At 53.0% G+C, this 18199-nt stretch overlaps 1 protein-coding gene across 6 annotated transcripts in view; it reads right to left on the reverse strand.

Moving 5' to 3' along the window:
* The window catches only part of TPCN1 (two pore segment channel 1), a 54329-nt gene that overhangs the window by 17203 nt on the left and 18927 nt on the right, over positions 1-18199 (reverse strand). For 4 of the 6 annotated variants that reach the window (XM_074321565.2, XM_088800999.1, XM_088801001.1 and 1 more), the window contains exons 3-12: positions 12581-12708; positions 7656-7832; positions 7131-7244; positions 6200-6330; positions 5300-5388; positions 3847-3881; positions 3248-3306; positions 2882-2981; positions 748-864; positions 381-505 (exon numbers count right to left, since the gene is read on the reverse strand). In XM_074321565.2, coding sequence (XP_074177666.2) covers positions 381-505; positions 748-864; positions 2882-2981; positions 3248-3306; positions 3847-3881; positions 5300-5388; positions 6200-6330; positions 7131-7244; positions 7656-7832; positions 12581-12708 — 1075 coding nt within the window. Of the gene's footprint in view, positions 1-380; positions 506-747; positions 865-2881; positions 2982-3247; positions 3307-3846; positions 3882-5299; positions 5389-6199; positions 6331-7130; positions 7245-7655; positions 7833-12580; positions 12709-16702; positions 16859-18199 lie in introns of those variants that run through there. The other 2 variants (XM_088801000.1, XM_074321566.2) reach the window with 2 other exon arrangements.

Raw genomic sequence — 18199 nt, forward strand, 5'->3', positions numbered from 1 at the left:
TGGAGGTCTCAGGGCCAGTTGTCTGAGGCTGTGCCAGGTGTGTGTGTGTGTGTGTGTGTGTGTGTGTGTGTGTGTGTCCCTTCTGTGGAACTGCTCACATGCAACTGCACCACCTCACTCATGGCTCGAGGGCCAGCCCATTTCATGATCCAACACATTCCTGTTTGTCAAGGCAGCTTGAAGTGGATTTGGGTTGGATTTTAGTCACTTGCAGAAAGAATCCTGACGAACATAGTCTACATGTTTAAGAATCTCGAAGAAAACTGAAGTCTCTAACGATCCTCTTTGCCTGCCCACCTCCCGGTACATTCACACGCCCCAGCTCCCCCTCGTGAATGCTTTGTTGGGCTACATTGCCCCGACCTGGCCTGTGCTCTTACCTGAGCAGAGGTGTGTTACTCTGATTCAAGGCCTTGAAAGTAAGATAGCGCTCCCTGGCACTCATCCGGGGCTTGTAAAAACGCATCAGCCCTTCAAACTGCCTGTAGGAGATGCCGGCAGGCCTCTAGGGGACAGGGAGGGTGGCAATGTCAACACAGGAAAATACAGAGCCCAGACTGCCCCTTTCCCTTGAGGGCAGCCACTCGGGGTGCCCAGAAGAGCATAGGGTCCCAGGGCACCCTGCTCTTTCCTGTTCTTCCAAAGGGTTTTCTAAAGCTGCTGGCCCTGCCAGGTTTAGGGACTGCCAAGGCAAGGGAGGGGGAGCAGGGACCAACCCCTCCGGGCCCAGCCCCCACTCCTCCCTACCCGCTGGCTGATGAGCAGACCGTAGGCGTGCTGGATGGCGGTGCGCTTATGCAACAGCAAAGACTTGAACTTGCGTTTCTCAATGTCATTGAAGGTGTCAAACACGACAGCCAGAAGCTGTGAGGGAAGAGCATAGAGACCCGTCTGCCCTGCATGGCGGGACATCAAGGGATCCGAGTGCGTCCTCTGCCTCCAGAGAGTGCTCTTCCACACACAGCCCCAGAAGGGGGCTTGGGGAGACTGTCCTGCCTGCCCCTGGTGATGCAGAAGTTTGTCTCTAAGTCTCAGTCGAGGAAGGCCCTTCGTTGCAAATTCATTTGTAAATTTTCTCCTTCAGATCCTTGAAGACACTGTTCTTACATTTCCCCCAGGTTCTTCTTCTCCACTGACAGCTTGTCCCACGCTGGGCCGTTTTATAAGAGGAGAAGGAAGCAGCCAGGAGTCTGCTGGGTTCTATGCCCAGTTCAGCCAGTACGATGGCAGGGGCGGCTGTGTCCCTCCCGGGCCCTCCCAGCCTCGGAGCAGGAAGGAACATCCCTGTGCAGGACGTGCCCTCCCCAGGCCCCGTGTTCCCTGTCCCGGCGAGTCACAGCATCACTCAGGGTCCCCAGAAATCAGGGGAAGGTGGAGGCCTGACCTCGAGGGCACAACATTCTGGAACTGCCTAATTCCAAAGTTGGCATACTAACAACACAGCCTGCTTACCAGGGGGCGATGGGAGGGCAGGAGCAGAATTGGAAAGGAGACTTTTAGGAAGCACTTTTTTTTTTTCCCAAAAATATTTGCAGGGAAACTCTCTTGTCCTTTCTACCTCCCCCCTTCAAATTGGCCCCCATTTATTTTTTTCCTTTAGATCAAGCAAACTTTTTCTGTAAAGAGGCAGATAGCAACTATTTTAGGCTCTCAAGGCCAGATGGTCTCTGTCGAAACCACTCAACCCTGCAATTATAGCATGAAACCAGCCAGAGAGGATGTATAAACAAATGGGCGTGGCTGTATGCCAATAAAACTTTATCGACAAACCCAGGCAAGTGGGCTAGCTTTGGTCAGGAGGCTGCACTTTGCAGACCCTTGCCCTGAATTTTCACAGCTCTAAATCTTACTCTAATTCTTAGCTCTACAGTTACTAATTAAAACAAATCAATACACATCATATATTGTTATGATTCTAAATGAACAACAGTATATAAGAACTGTAATGTGTATGAAGAGATACCCAACAATATTTCTTTTTGGTTTTGAGAAATTACAAAAATATTTTCCAAGATTTCAAATTTTTAGATCTCACATGTCCACTCCAGAGAAAATGTTTCCCATTTCTATACTGGGCCTGGCTGTGGTGACTGGTGTGAGAAGGCTCTTCGGAAGTATAAAAATAAATGCAAGACTTGATAAGAGCCTCTCCCGGATAATTCTGGTGCTGACGACGTGTGCTCTTGGCACCGGTCTGACAGCCTTGTCTTGGAGGCGATCGGCTGATGGCAAGAACACTCCTGGTGGCCAGCTAAGCCTCCGAGAAACACCTGCAAAGTTCCCCGTGTACGTGGGGACTTCATGTTCCCCTTAACGGAGTGTGGATTTTCTGATGGTTCGTGAGAAATGGGGTGGAAATACACAAGACATTCTGGCACGTGGGTGCAGCAGATGAGTGGTTAAGAGCAGGGCTCTGAGAACGGACCGGCTTGCCTGGCTACTCCAAGCTGGCCACTCCGTGGGCAAGTCATTCTATCCCTGTGACCCTCAGTTCCCTCATCTACAAAATGAGAATCATAACGGACCTCCAGGGTTTTTGTGTTAAATCATTTAATCCTTATACAAGGCACTTTGCATGGTGCCTAGCGAAGGCTTCCTAAGTGCCAGCTTTTATGGTGATTACACTTTTGGTGTGAGAATGAGAAGGTCCTAGGGAAGCCTTGCCTTATACTCTAGCCCTGTTTGCAGCAGCAGTGCTACTACTGCCGCTACCGCTAACAACCAAAGTCCCAACAGGGCGCCCCCAGCCACACTGCACATGACTACAACCTGGGAGCCCCCTCCCCAGTCAATGGCACTTCCTATTTCTCCATTCCCATGGTGCCCAGCACAGCGTGGGCTAGATAGTCCACTCCAGGGACTGGAGGACACGGCCACTCACCAGGTTCATGATGAAGTACAGCTCGATGGAGAGGTACACGATGAAGAAGACGCAGGACCAGGGGTTCCGGGAGTAGGAGGGCATCATCACGTCTGGGAAACTGCATTGGCAGACGATTACCCACAGGGCCCCGTGGCTGCCTGCCTCCGTCTTCTCTAAGGACACCTCCTTTTCTGCCTTCCCAGTCCCATCCCGCCTTCCCCTGCTCTCGGTCCATGGGCTCTGAGCTCACCAGGCCGCTCCCACCCCTCACAGTGCCCCGAGCGCCTGTCTGGGCTGAGATGTGGCATATTCTGGGCTGAGAAGAGGACAAGACCCTGGGCACTGGCAGAGGGCAGGAGGAGCCAGAGCAGAGCCCAAACTCACTTGGCCGTGGTCAGAAGGACGAACAGACTGACAATGCTGCTCTCCAGGGTGCTGAAGTACTGTCCAGGGAAGGAGGCAGAGGAACACGTTGGCACCAGCCGGAGAGCACACAGCAGCCAGGAACTGGCTGCAGCGGGCCACCTGGAGCACTCTGTCCTTCCCTCTCCCCACCCCACCAACTCTGCCTCCTCCCAAGGAGTCCCTGAGGGATGGCAGAGGGATGAGCAAACGTGGAGTACGGATTCTTCCACCTTCCTGAACTCCATGCTTTTGGCAGAAGCAGACAACTGACTTTCTCTTAGAGGATCGCACATTTGCACAATTAACTTGGCTCTCCTCCACTGCTCCTCCAAAATGTTCCCATGTTCCAACTCTGATCCTAGAAACATGCGTCTCAGGACGGGAAAGGGGATCCCCTCAGCGCTCAGGGGAGGAAATGGCTCAAGTCTGGGTCATGGCGATTTTCAGGGGCCATAAGCTGTGATGAGAAACCAGGTAGAGCACCTTCCTAATGTGCCTAGGGGTCAGTCCAGCCACCTTCTCTGAGGGGGAAGGCCTCACATAAAGGAAGAAACAGATAAAACATAGCGATTACTTACGGGGTCTGAAGGGTTCGGGGAGAACAAGTAGAAACCTAAAGGTGGTGGGAAACATTGAAAAGGGGGTTAGAGCAGAGGTCCTAAACCCAGATGTCAAAAGGATTCGTTCAAAAAATGTAAATGAGAGCAGTGGAGCGAGGGAGTGGTGGCGGCTGGGGGGCTGTGGCACCTGTGTGCTCTGTCTAAAGGGAGCAGGGGCTGCCGGGCACTGGATAAATGCAGCTGTTTGGAAATGGGGCCCCAGGATCATCGTCTCTTATTTAAAAGGGCTGGGCATCTGTATCTTTGTGTAAAAATCCAATTTTAAAATGCTGGCTCAACATTTTCAGACCAAACCAATTCATCCACAGGCCTAATTTGGAATCCAGACTGCGGGTTTACAACCTTTGGTTCTGAAAACACAACAGCCAAGTAACAATGCCAAAGGGGCCCCACTGCTCCCCTGCAGCCAGGGGTCCTGGGAGGGGAAAACCACTCATTTCCTCCCTCTCGGGATGAGCTTTTCCCCCGAGTCCTTGAAATCCTGAGTGGGAAAAGGGAGAAACTCTGCCCTCAGGGGAAGTCAGCCCCCTCGAGCACAAAGGAAGTTCTAAAGACTGGGGGCATGGGGGCCAGGGGAAGAGGAAGAGGGAGCCAACAGCTCAGACAAGGGCCTGGGAGGTGGCCTGAGGGTCAGGGCGCTTTGGTTTCATTGTCACCTTCCCAGGATGACAGAAGGGACCTATGGCTTCTTTGCCATTTTCAGGGTCCCCACTGTCCACGCCCTGTGTCTGGATGTGGGTGTCGTATAAATACTTGGCCTCATCTGAAGACGCAAGGCCTCCTTGGGGTTAGAAAAGCCATGATCTTGTTTTTATATCTAGAGAAGCTGACGTGTGCAGACCCTCACGTCCTAGGCAAATGCCATATAGAAACTGTCACGCATGGATACACCAGGAAACACGAGAGCGTTCACTGCAGTGTGATTTGTGATAGTGAAAAACGCCCACCAGCAGAACAGATAAATAAATCTGGGTATATTCACCACACTCCAGTGAAAATGAATGAACAACATCTACAGGTATCAACATGAGTAAACTTCATACACAGAATGTTGCACCTTGCAGACGGGGAGACACCCAATACCTAACCACCGATAGAAATTTTTTTAATATTCAAAGCAATAATCCTGTTGCTTAAGGAAGTGTCACTATAAAGCGATACTCAAAAGACATGCACACAAGTGCTAAGCTTAGGACGTGCGAACCTCTGGGGGGAAAAACAGAGATCGTGGAAGGATCCAAAAGGGGCTTCCCTGTTATTTCCGATTCTTCATTTCCTAAGTGGGAGTCCACGGGTGTCTGCATCATTTGGAAAACCTTTCTGAATTTCTAACACTGTGGAAGTGAAATTTTCTCCCGCTGCACATTTGCTTTCGGCCTGAGCGCCCGGGGCCGGGGTGCAGGGAACTCACCAAGAATGGCGAAAATGGTCATGAAGAAGAGCAGCAGCAGGAGGATATCCATGAAGGGCGGCAGGGACTGGAAGATCTGCCGCAGGTTCCTGGGGGGAAAGATGGGGCGAGGGGTGAGGCGTGCGGGGCAGCCTGGGGGCCTCCGCGGGGCACACGCGTGTCCAGACGGGGGCCTGGTGCTCCTGGCGCATAGAACACTACACCCCACTGCGCCCTGGCTTGTGACGTCAGACGCTGTGTTGTCCTAGGAGACTTCCTACTCGAGGGGGTGGAGGGAGGAAGCTGGCACACAAAGCCGCTGCCGCCTCCTGCTTACGGAGACCAGGCAGGTGAGGACACTGCGAGAGGGAGGGACCAGCGCAAGGCCAAGGGCACGACCTCAGGCGCAAAGGTCAGCTTCTCGAGAGGTGGGATGCACAAGACAGGTCGAGGCCACCTAGGTCTAGGACACGGGTGCCCCGTACTGAGGATGGACACGAATGAATTCCTAGCCTACTCTCATCAGCAGTCCCCCAGCCAAGAGATTTCCCAGATGGAGATATCTGAACTCTAGGCTGACGGCCTGGTGTGAGGTCAGAGGCCGGGTCTCGGGGGAGGTCCGGGACAGCCTGGACTGAGCCACGTCGCCTGCTTTAGGCCACTGCTGCTATGTTCGGGCAGATCATGTGTTGGAGAGAGAAGTCAGCCCCAAGAGCCCTGGACCGGGTGACCTCAGTGTCAGCCGGAAGGCCGCCCTCCTCTGGGGGGGTCAAGTGGCCGAAGGAAGTGAGTGTGCTGAGTCTACCAGGGTGCAGGACAGACCTCGTCATCACTTGACTCACTAGGTCTTGCTCCACTGGCCCAGAGGGCCGGGCCAGGCCAGGACGGTGGCTATGTGGGCGGCTCCCCCCCAGGCCTTACCGCCGGACGCCGCCGCAGTACCGACAGTCCACCAGGAAAATGCAGCGCAGTGCCCGGGTCACCCGCACGTGGGACGTCTGCCGTACCAACACCACGATGGCCTCGATGAACTGCACCACCAGCACGGAAGTCTGAGGACAGGTAGGCAGCACCGTCAGCGCCTCCAGCGCCCCGACCTGAGGGTTGGCGAGCTGCTGCCCGCTCTGGCCTCAGGAGGCCCTTCCCTTCTCTCCAGCTCTCTCATACCTTCCCCAACATCCAGCAGCCGCCGGAGAAGAACCCTAGGCTGCTGGCACAGGTGTGTGGCCCCAGGACAATGAACCCGAGGGAGAAAGCTCCCAGCAGCTCGACAGACGGTATTCACTGAGCAGAGCCGCCACTCTGCCCGGCCACGGCCACCCGCCCTGACTTGTACCGCAAAGGACCCTGAGGTCTGCAGTGCATCTCCATCTCCCGTTGTTCAGGCACATTCTCTGGACCGGTGTGCATGCTTTTTACACTGCAAAGTGCCGCTTGGACACATTCCTACTTACACCTGTCTCTACTGCACAGACAGAAGGTGTACAATACTGGTCATTGAGCAGCGAGGGCTTGGGGGCCAGACAGACCTGGGTTTCAACCCTGACTCTCTAGAATCTAGATCCCGCTCTGCTGGCTGGCTGCATGTGAACTAGGAATAGTAACACATCTCCCGCAAAGGTTGCCGTGCCAGTGCTTGGCACGCACAGATACGAAATCACATTAGCTACTGTCAGCAGGACGGTGACATCTGGAACACGGCTGTGCAAGGCTGGAAAGCACGGCGAGGATGGGGGCCAGGAGTTACCCTTCTGAGCGCAGGACTAGGCCCCCGGGGGGATTTGGAATTGAACTCAAGACAAAGCTTGAAGGGGACATGGGAGAAAATGCTGTGTGGAGATAGACACATCACCTTGACCATGGTCCGTCTGTGCCGGATGAAGGTGTGGAGGCCCAGCCAGCGCAACTTCATACAGAGTTCAAAGACAACCACCATCAGGGCGAGCAGCTCCAAGGTCGCGTGCACCTGTCAGCAAAGGGTGTGGAGATGCGGCATCACCAGCCCCATCCTCCCCACTGGCAGTCACTCCCAAGTGCCTTTGCCCCTGAGGTTGGAGACAGTGGGTGGGACTACTAGTCACCTGGAGCACAGGTGTGGCCACTGGTTGTAAGTGACACAATCAGGTGGCGCCCTCCCTGGCATTCCTGAGTGAAAAGAGTCCCAGCGAGACTAGGGAAAGTGCATTCACTCCACAGTGGACCCCAGGCAAGGCCTGTGGAGTGGGTCCCTGCTGCTCCCAAGGCCTCGATGACCTCCCAGGGCCTCTCTGTTTTAAATCCATTTGCAGTGTGTGCCCTTCCAGAATGTTCCCTTTCAGGCCTGAGTGAGCCTGAGAGACGGTTGATGGCACTTGCCCCCAGCAACCTGGACACTCACGTAGATGCCAAGCCGGAGTGCGGGGACAGCGGGGGCCTCACACAGGGACAGCAGCAGCAGGAGCAGGGCCGTGAACAGCTCCATCAGGTAGAAGAGGTGGTTGTGGACGAAGAGGTAGGCCGCCAGCGCGACAGCGTTCTTGGGGTGGGTGAAGAACTTGTCGTTATTCTCGCCTTCCTGAAGAAACAAGAGCCAGGTGGGCGAGCGAGCCTCCCAGACGGTGGCGTCCGTGGGCCGGGGAGAAAGGGAGGCCCTCGGTAGGTCAGAAGGGATTTGGGCCAGAGACGGAAGATGGTGGAAAATCGAAAGTATTATCTTCACCGTTCTGTGCACCAGTCAAGTCTCACTCTTACCTGCTGACGGGGCTCGAAAGATTGGCTGCCTTCCTAAAACCCCTTGGAGGAATCAAAGAACACAGAGTCAGAGAGAAAGTAAAGAGATGCGGGGGCATCTGGTCCCTGTGGAGGCCAAATTCTCACTCTCGGAAGTGTCTGCGGAATGTAAAGAGCCGGGGGCATCTGGGGTACACAAGCTCGGATGCCTCCTGCCTTCCCCACGCCTCCCGAAAGTTCCTCCGCCTTCTTCAGCTATCAACAGGAAAACCCTAGTCCTTCCTCATAGGGCCCCTGTAAGACACTGAGGACGGTGCCTGACACACAGTAAGCTCCCCACAGATATCAGCTATTATTATTACGTTATAGCAACGTTGAGAGGGAAAAAAGAAGCCAGGGGGTACCTTTCCTACACTCCCACTGCACTCATGCGTCCCCGTAGCCTACTTCCCAATTCACGGTGCTATTTCCACCTAGTTTCCTGCAAAATGACGGGCCCCGCTCTGGACTCCTGCGTCTCAGTAGTAACAGCAGCCAGCCCCGAGCGAGTGCCGTGTTCGGCCCCTGGCCTGAGCCCTGGGCCTCCATCCTCACAACGTCCCTTTCAGGCCGGCTCTGTTATTATTCCATTGGACAGAGCTGAGAACATCAAAGCACAGGGAGGGGGCTTAGTGCCTGAGCTTCGAGAGCTACGCTGTCTGATTCCAGCGTCCTTGCTCTGACTACTACTGGCCTCCTGCTATGATGTAGAAAATACACTGCAGAGCCCGGGATGGTCCACTTGGAAATACCAGCGGACGTCGCCCTGAGGCTATTGCTGACCATCTGTGTTAGGGGCGGCCTTCTTGGGGGGAAGCATGGGGAGAAGTAAGGGGCATCCCTCCTCATCAGCTTCGTCACATGGGGACCCCGTGGGGCGCCTGACACTTAGTGAGCACTTACTTGGCTTACCTGGTTTGCAGGCATCACCTTGGCTTCAGTGTTTCTCAACTGGGGGCAATGTTGTCCCCCACCCTCCCCATCCAGCCTGGGGACAGGGGAGGTTGTCACATCTAGGGCATGCTGTTGGCATCTTGTGGGCAGATTCCAGGGATGCTGCTAAAGAGCCCACAAGGCACAGGACAGCCCATCACAACAAAGACTTAACTGGCCCCGGACGTCAAGACTGCTGAGTTGAGCCTGCCACATTCACTCCCAGCACTGACCCTCAGAACAGACGTTTCCACGGGCTGCATGTGCGAGAGGAGGAAAGTGGCAAAGCCAGAACGTAAACCTAGCCCCCGCCCCAGAGCCCTCTGAAAGCATTCCGGCTGTCTTGAGACACAGTCAGACCTACACCTATTCCAACTATTCAACTGTTGTTCTGAGAGGAGGCCACTTTCGCCCCCCTCACAAACGCTTACTCCAGGGAAGGGGCAGAGCAGGCTAACGGGACGAAGCGTCTCTGGGCCCAGACGTGGAGCATGGCGCCCTGGAAAGAGTTCCAGTCTGCTGGGCTCCCGTGGCAGTCCACGGCGGCTTAGCTCACCAAGCCCACTGCAGAGAGATGGGAGGGCGAGGGAGACAGTCCTCGCCTGGCACGGTGCCTGGTGCACAAACACAGTAGGTGTTTCATAGATGTTTGGTAGGAGGAAACGGTCCTGTAAGAGATCACGTCTCCAGGCCACAGACCAGCCCTGGGCTGTCCAGCAGCTGGGAGGCGGGGAGCTCTGACCTTGGCTGTGGTTTGCAGGATAATTCTGAGCAAGTCACTTCCCTGAAGCTGGATACGTCACTACCGTTATTACCAAAAACATAAAGATAAACCACAGACTTGACAGGGGCAGGCCCCACAAAGGGAACAAACATGCCGGCAGTCAACCAGAGGGCAAGCCTCACTCATAGTTCCTGTGATGTGTGCAGGGCTGTGGGTTTTACCACCGCTGCAGCTGCCAAGGGTACACACAGGGTGGCCTGGGAAGCTTCTGGCTCGGATTACTAAAAAATGCAATTCTTTGGTTATTTCTTCCCATCCATAGGTGGGAATGAAGGTCTGACTAGAGGAAACCACGGACATGGAGGGCTTGATTTTAACTCCAAGACTTGGAATTGCTACAGAGGAGAGAGAAGAGGGGGTCTCCACCAAGAAGAGAGTAAAATAGGACCGTGTCACTGGATTCTGATCCAGACCCCAAGGAGAACACTGGCATTGTTTCCTGGCGGCTGGTCACAAACCAGATTAGGAAAAATAGGAAGGCAGGCCAGCTGTACATGGGTTCCAGGCCTTCACTCTCTGCTCCCTGGGGCAGAAGTCCACACAGAAAGTAAGAATTGTCTCGGAGGAGGTAGGACAGCTGAGCCCATGGCTCCCGAGGGCAAGTGAGTTAACAGGTAAAATTTAGGAAGAGAAGGGACCAGGTATCCTCAAAACAGCAAGGGGCCAATTACCCAAGTGCACTGGTGACCCCGTGCAGCAGCTCAGCTGCAAAGCAGGAAAAGAAAAACCATCTGACAGCAAAAACACCCACCCCCAAAACAGCTACAAACTACTGCTCATTTTTAAATGATGCATTTTTGGTAAAATATTCAAATACTACACAGGAATATAAGGGTGTAAAAAGCCATCAGCCAAAAGCAATCACCTTTAATACTGAGAAACAACTTTCCAGATGTGAATGGGTATCTGTGCAAATACATACACATACACAGATATGTGTTGCTATGTATACACATATACACCTATATGTGTTTGTGTGTGTGTGCATGTATGTATACACATAAACGTTATACAAAAATTATAGATTACAGCTGCTTTTCTGTAACTTCCTTTGCCACAAGCACACGGCCCATTTTCAAGTGGATACATGTGGTCAGGTATAGAAATGAGGCAACAATGTGTAGAAGAAAGAACATCATTTGGACGCTAGATGGATCCTGTTTAAATCCACACTCTACACCTTACTGGCTGGGTGGCTTTGGACTCAATTAGCCCCTGGGAGTCTTAGTTGTTAGTCTGCAAAAGTGAGAGGTGATCAAACTGCTTCTCGGGGTTGTTAGAAAGATTAGCAAGAGCCCACATAAAGGTAGATATTTTTATTACTCATAATCCCATCTGCTTAAGGAAAGAAGGAATTATCAGGTTTTCTGAAGTCCCCCAGGCCTTTCTAATTCTGGGTTCTGACCCATGCCAGTCTCTTGATTTGTACCTGTTCAACCTCAGAGAAGGGGACGGGGAGAGGGTGACCCCGCCACATCATCAATAGGCACAGCTGGCCTTGCTAAAATGTCACAAAAACAGCTCCATTGCCTTATCCTGAATCCAAAGGCACCTGCTGAAGAGCACGACTCTATGTGACACTGCCTAAAACACAGAGACATAAAGACAATGGGGCGGCCATCAAATAAATACCTGGTTTTAATTAGGTCTTTAAAAAAAATAAAACAAGTACTTACAACGGGCAGCTGCTTCCAAGGAAAAATATTAGGGAAAGTTATCACTCAAATGAATTTGAGAAAAATCCCATTTCCTCACCCAAACCCTTTCTGGTGATGTCACCAGAAACTGAAACCTTGGAGTGACAAGATTAGGTGACAAGGCCGTGGACAGTGACCCTGGCCGCTACCAGGCAAAATCCTCTTTGGAGCATATTCAATACTATACAGCCAGGGCCCTAGAAAATGTTGATTCCTTCTGCCCAGTAATTCTGCTTCTTAGAGTCTTTCCTAATAAAATAATCCTAGATATTTAAAGAAAGAAAGAGAAACAGCTGTATGTATAGATTGTCCTCGGATTATAATTTATAATAGGGAAATACCTAAGGGAAATATAAAAATGAAAATATCCAACCTTGTCGGGATAGTTAAGTGAATTAGGATAGATTTGCCTGGTACCAAGTTCTATTACAATTTGTTGATAAAAATTAAAACATGAGAGAAAAAGCTTACGTATGCTATATGTTAGTTTTTAAAAAGGGCAGACTATCCAATTGCAGATACCACACGACTTTAAAATTATCTTACAAAACACGTACAACCTGTGTGCTATTCTTAAAATAAATAATGTTGACAGTGCCTGCCTTAGGCGCAAGTTTTTTTTCACATCCTCTTTGTACCTAAACTTATTGCAATGAGCATGTATTACTTTCATAAAAGAGTATTATTTTAACAAAAGCATGGAATAGCAAGCATGAAAGCAGCTGTCGGTTAAACAGGAAAAAAACAAAGATCTCTGAGTTCCCCACACTAGGTCCGAAAACCCCTACTATAGTAGTAAGTATATACAAAAGAAGTCCCCCCTGGGACTCTTGGGGCGCCTCTGAGAAGGGAACGGGCCTCTTGGGGAGCCTCTGAGAAGACAGAGTGAGGAAGGGAAGGCAGTGTGGACAGACTCAGGAAACCTCAGCTCACGTGGCACCACAAACTGCGGGTCACATGACAAGCCCATGTGCATCGCCCTTCTGGTATGGTTGGCTCTCCCCCTCGTACAGGTGAGAAGCTCACACACAGAGCATGGAAGCCAGAACTGAATGTCAGGGCCTCCAGTAGAGCCCCCCGGCTACCCTACTCCACCAACAGGCACCGAGAAGGGCCAGGTCCTGACCGGGAGACACTCACCTGGAGGTAGATGGCTGCCTCTTGATAATTCATCTCCCAGTTGTGTCCGGTGGGGCTCGAGGGGAAACTCTCGCCCTCTGAGCTCAGACTGGGGGCCGGGGAGTCGTGGACGCCATAGCTGCCTCCATCTACATTGGAAGAGGAGAAAGATTCACTTACAACCCAGGCTCAAGAGCATAAAGACACCATTGGCCAAAAGAAAAGGCCGGTAGTCGCCCCATGTGCTCATACGTACACCCCATTATCTACAAGTCAATGCACCATCCCGTGTACTAAGACAGCTAGAGCTCAGATGGCTAGTTAAAAATAGTGTTCTTTCTCTTGTTAAATGAAAAAAGCCAGTGCAAAAGAGCACACACAATATGCTATCTTTTGTGTAAAAACAGGGAAGCAACAAGAAAACAGACAGCTACCTAATTATCTTTACAAAAAGAAACGGAAAGATATATCAGAACTCAATGAAATTGGGTGCCTACAAGAGGGGCAGGGAACAGGGTAGAAATGTCACTCACGGGGAGTGATCGTTTGGTTTACTTTTGACTTGGAATCACGTTCATAGTCTACTTAGTCAAAAACAAAGACGACTCGGACCTGTTGCTTGGTGCAGGAGCTTCTGCTGCTTTGGCCTGCTGTTACCCACGCCCTTTTCTTCACTGCCCCATCAGACTTTGGAGAACATTCTTTGGCTCTGGCTGACTCCAATCCCCAAGGCAGGCAGGTGACCCAGGTGCAATTAGAGGCCCTCGTCTCCCCTGAACAGGGATGGGTTCAGGCCTGGATGCTGACCCAAGCACGGCCAATGAGGCTGAAATTGGGACTTTTCCTGGGCCAGTTAGGAAGGACGGGCTCTCTCCCTGTTGCTGCTGGCGGTGGCCTCTGCCACCACGTGGGGACAGCCTGCCGGAGGACGCCAACGGAGAACAACACAGCGAGAGAGGTAACCTGAGCTGCAACCTTGGGATGGAACTATGCCGGACAGCTACTTCTTAGCGTTTCCAAACTCTAAGCCCAGAAAGATCCTTTTATATTTAAGCCTATTCAGGTTGGGTTTGTCACAACCCTCAAGGGTCTCTCCTGATGTGTGGTCAGCAATGGCACCAGCAAAAGACTCTCAGCAGTTAATTTATTGGGGAGAAGAGCATCGAAGATGCAAATTTGGTTCCCCATAACCCACACTCTTAACTGACCCACTTCTAGGAAGGATAAAGAATCACGTTTCAAACCTATTCTGTGGCAGATTTTATTTCCCAAAGAGAGCGACAGCATTGTCTCTCGTCCTGCAAGCTGCTGAAGGACTCTCTACTTCCCTTCCCTTCAACAAGGTGGAGACTGTGTCTCTTCTCGAAACAAGGTGAGCCTTCGCGAGTGCTTTGACTGACAGGACGAGGATGTAATGCTTATGCCTTCAAAGGCTGGGGCATAAAAATGCTTCCACCTCTTCCTCTTGGAACCCAGCCACCATGCTGAGAAGCCCATGAGAAGAATCAGGGCCCCTCAGCCACCGCCCCGCTGAGCTGCCAGCCGACAGCCAGTACCAACTTGTCCGTCAGTGAATGAGTCATCTCAAACACATATGCTCCAGGCCATCAAGTGTCCAGGCCTCAGGCTGACACTGAGGGAGCAGAGACGCTGCCCCCCCCAGCCCCACCCAACTAGACTCCTGAGCCAAGTACAAGATATCGTGTGTCCTAAGCACTACGATGGGGTGGCTAGTTATACAGCAATAAATGATACATATCTACGTGCTTTATACCCCTCAGCCTACTTAATTCTCACAACGATCTATGAAGAAGGTAATATTACTCTTCCCACTTCAGACTCGAGGAAAGTAGGTGCAGCAAGGCTAAGGACCTCCCTGAGGCCGGGCAGCGAACGAGAGGCAGGGCTGGGGGAACAGTCCAGGCTGGCTGTTCAATTCGGGAGTCTACAGGCCTCTCAAGAAGGGGAAACCCCAAAGGGGTGACAGGGGAGTGTTGAAAGGACCAAAACTAGAGCAGCGGCTCCATCGCTAACATGGAGCTACAAGTAGCAGGTGGGACATCTGGTTGCAACTCGCACTTGGTCACGCTGGCCCTTCTCTACCCAGCGCCAACATGTCCCCACTCTGATGCCAGTGCCCATCCTGAAAGAACTGAGCCCCAGGCAGACAGAGAAGGTCAAACCACATTCCTCGTTCTGTTCCTATGGAGCCACAATGTGACTGGGAAGTAGGAGCCGCCACGGGCAGGCAGCTGGACGGTGCAGCGACCTCCTGTGCCCGCGCCCCCTCCTCTGCCACCGTCACACACCGAGACACTGCAGTCCTAGGTAAAATAAATAAGCATGCCGTCGGGGTGGGCGGCGACGAGCTGGCACAGATGGCAGAGAACGTTAGCGCCTTTCCCTCCGCCCTCCCCCAGACCTTGACCTGGCCGGCCTCCTCCCGTCTCCCTCGCCACCCAAACCTCTGCATCTCAGACGCTGCCTTCGGCTCCCTCCCTGGGAAGTCACAGCTCTGTCCTTCCTCCTGGCATTTATTTACTTGTGGGCCTGCTGAGTGCCTGCTTCTGTGCCTGGAATGCCAGCTCCACCGGGGACTGACAGAGCAGGACATCTGTCTTCTTCACCGAGGTGTCCCTAGAGCCCAGAACAGTGTGGGGCATGACGCATGGCGTAACAAGTGCTCAATAAACATCTGAATGCAAGTGAAAGGGAAGGTCTTGCCCCGAAGTTCCCAGAAGCACAACCATGGAGGCCAGAGCAGCAGGAGTGGTTGCAAGGCCTGGAGGGGAGACTCCATGCATAGTGCAGTGGGGGTGGGGGGGACAGCACCCATCGGCCCTAAGAAGGGGTGTGACATAACCTCTCAGTGTTTCCTAAAGATAATTATTTTAAGGATTTACTGAAGAGGGACCTTTTGTTTAAGAGGAATTCAGGGCAGAGCCTTAGAAAGAAAAGAAAGAAAAAATATGATACGAACAGCTGAGGGGGAGAATGGAGAATTCTCTCCTCCAGGGTGGACTTTGTTCCTTGCTTCTAACTATTCAACCTTGTACTTGCTACCTTGGCTTGCATACGAGGTCCCAAAAGGCAAAACCCGACAGCTTGTTTGTGGCTCTTCTGTGAGGAGCCGGCTGAAAGGCTCTAGCTCACGAGGCCACTGAGGGGCTTTTCAAGAAAGCCACAGGTGATTTCAAAGCGCCCCCTTCCCACCAGGTCGGAGCGGCTCATTTAGGGATTACAGAAAGGGCGAGAATGGGAGGCAGAGAGCCAAGGTCCTTCCCATTCCTTTCATTCATTCCTTTCATTTGCAGGGGCTGCAGCCAAGTCCAGAAAGGCTTTGAGAGCATTGCAAGAGGTGGGGCTGGGGTGCTGCGTGGGTCCTAATTCCCTGCCCGTTTGCTCTGCTCCAACCCTGTTTCCACCGTCCTGGGTTGGAGAAGTGGCCAGAGAGGTGATGGACGCGCTCCAACTCCCAGGGGCTTTACTGTCGTATAAGGAAGGCTCAGACTCAGCAGCCTCCCAGAGGGAAAGGACAATTACAGTCTGCAAAAGAGAAGGTGGAGGTGGGAGGGGGCCCGTCAGAGGTGAGCGGCCCAGGCGGATGGAGTGGTGTCCAGGGGCACAGACCCCATGGGCTTCCTCAGAATGAACTCTCTCAAAACAGGTGAGAGGCTGTGCAGGGACTCCCCACTGCCCTGACTGGTCACTGGGCACGAAGTCCCAGGGGATGGTCTGTCCCCATGTCCCCACTGAGACCCACTGGGTCTGCTCTGGGTCATCTGCCTGGGGAGCCTCTGAATCTGGTGGCTGCCCTAGTGACCTGCTGCCCTGCCCTGGCCTACTCCTGCCCACCTGGGCCCAATCTGCACTTTCTGGGAGAAAAGGTCCCCAGGTAAATGACTGGTGCCCACATCTTTAGGAGCGTCCCCTTCTCAGAGTGCAGGCCACCAAAGCAGTCAGATGGGCTCTCCTCACAGCACCACAGGCCCAGCCCCCTCCTATGTGCAGACCGGCCCTCACACTGGGGATTATGAGAGATCAAGTAAGAATCAACACACACAACACCGGCCTTAGCACCACCCTCGCCTGGGGCAGGGTGGGTTCTTCCAGGAAAGCTGGAAAGGCCAGGTGGAGGCATACCACAAGCGCCCGGCTGGAGGGGACCAGATGACCTCAGCACGGGGATGTCGGAGAGCTGGCCCTCCGCTGCCTCTTCCAGGAAGATGACGGCTGGCCCTCGCCTCGGCATTTCCGCCTTCCCAGGAGGCAACTGGGCTGCAGCAGGCAGGAGGGTGGGAGAAGCCGTTTTCCAGGCCCTCATAGAAAGCCAGCTTCTCCACTCACAGGAGGTTTCAAAAGGGCCAGAGCAAGCTGACCCGGAACATTCTTGGCAACCAGGGAGACCCCACTCTGCGCCCCTGGGGGAAGTTCCCCACAGGGAAACGTCTTGTTCTGCACTTCTGATGCCCCGGGCAGAGAGCACGCATGTGCAAACCAGTCCGGAGCCTTTTCAGGCCCGCAGACCTTAGCCACCAAAGATTTATGCAACACCTACCCTTTAACTACCCTCCCTGAATCATGGCTATCAGCCCAGGAGGAGGTGAACTAAAATCACTGGCAAGGAAAAGAAGGAACTGAAAGAAAGCCCTGAACTGACAGGCACGAGAATACAAAACAATAACAGAAAGTCTGCCTCAAAGTAGGAGAGCAGCTCCCCATCCAGAGCACAGGCAGACAAACCAGGATGACCTGTTTGCACAGATGGTAACGCTTCCTCCACGCTGATGTAACAGGGCCCAGACGTTCCCTGCAAAACAGCTGGCTGCTTTGCATGCCGCCTCTGAAACGGCCCTGCGGGGAATCCAAGGTTTCCGTTCGCTGGAGCACAGCGTGCTGCAGCATCCTGGTGGTGCTGGGTAAATAGAAACAGTTTCCATATGCCGGCCATAAAGCTGCACCAGGGAGGAGAGGGAAAGAACGGGCAGCGGGGACGGCTTCTGTGACCCACCCCCATCCCGCAAGTGCAGGGTCTGCTGGGCTGGGAAAACCATGGGGGCCTTCTTTTGGGGCTTGGGGCAAGAGGTGGCTTTGAATAAAAGGCCTGTGAGCTCCTTGGGGGCGGCAGCTCTTATCAGAAAGAATGCAAGGCAGTGACTGTTCCGGGAAGGTTTATACTGCGGACCCTACCCCCATGTGATCCTCACTCCTTTTCATTCTCTTACGTGTACACAACCTCATGCATCCTCACACACACACACACACACACACACACACACACACACCCCTACACATCGTCTTCAAGACAAAAGGTAGCCCGGGACACCCAAGTTCACTCCCAGCGGTGCCCCTCCCCCATCCTCGATCTAATCCCCCAGCCTCAGTTTCTTCATCCATTAACTGGGACTGGTGCCAACTGTGCTCTGGGCATCACAGAAACAAATGCCAATACCCACAAAGCACTAGGAGACCTCCGGAAACCAGTGCCCACCAGAATGACAATGAGCAATCGCCCAACCGTTCGCCACTTGTCACTGAAAGCCTCACTCCATGGGAAAAAGCTTGAAGAGGAAAATAAACCAGAGCGACACTGATGAGTTTTCCAGGCGCAGTGTCGCCACACACACTTGCTTCTGTGCC

The sequence above is a fragment of the Rhinolophus sinicus genome, chromosome 9 (assembly GCF_057876585.1).
Source record: "Rhinolophus sinicus isolate RSI-liver-muscle chromosome 9, RSI-T2T, whole genome shotgun sequence".
Lineage (NCBI taxonomy): Eukaryota > Metazoa > Chordata > Mammalia > Chiroptera > Rhinolophidae > Rhinolophus > Rhinolophus sinicus.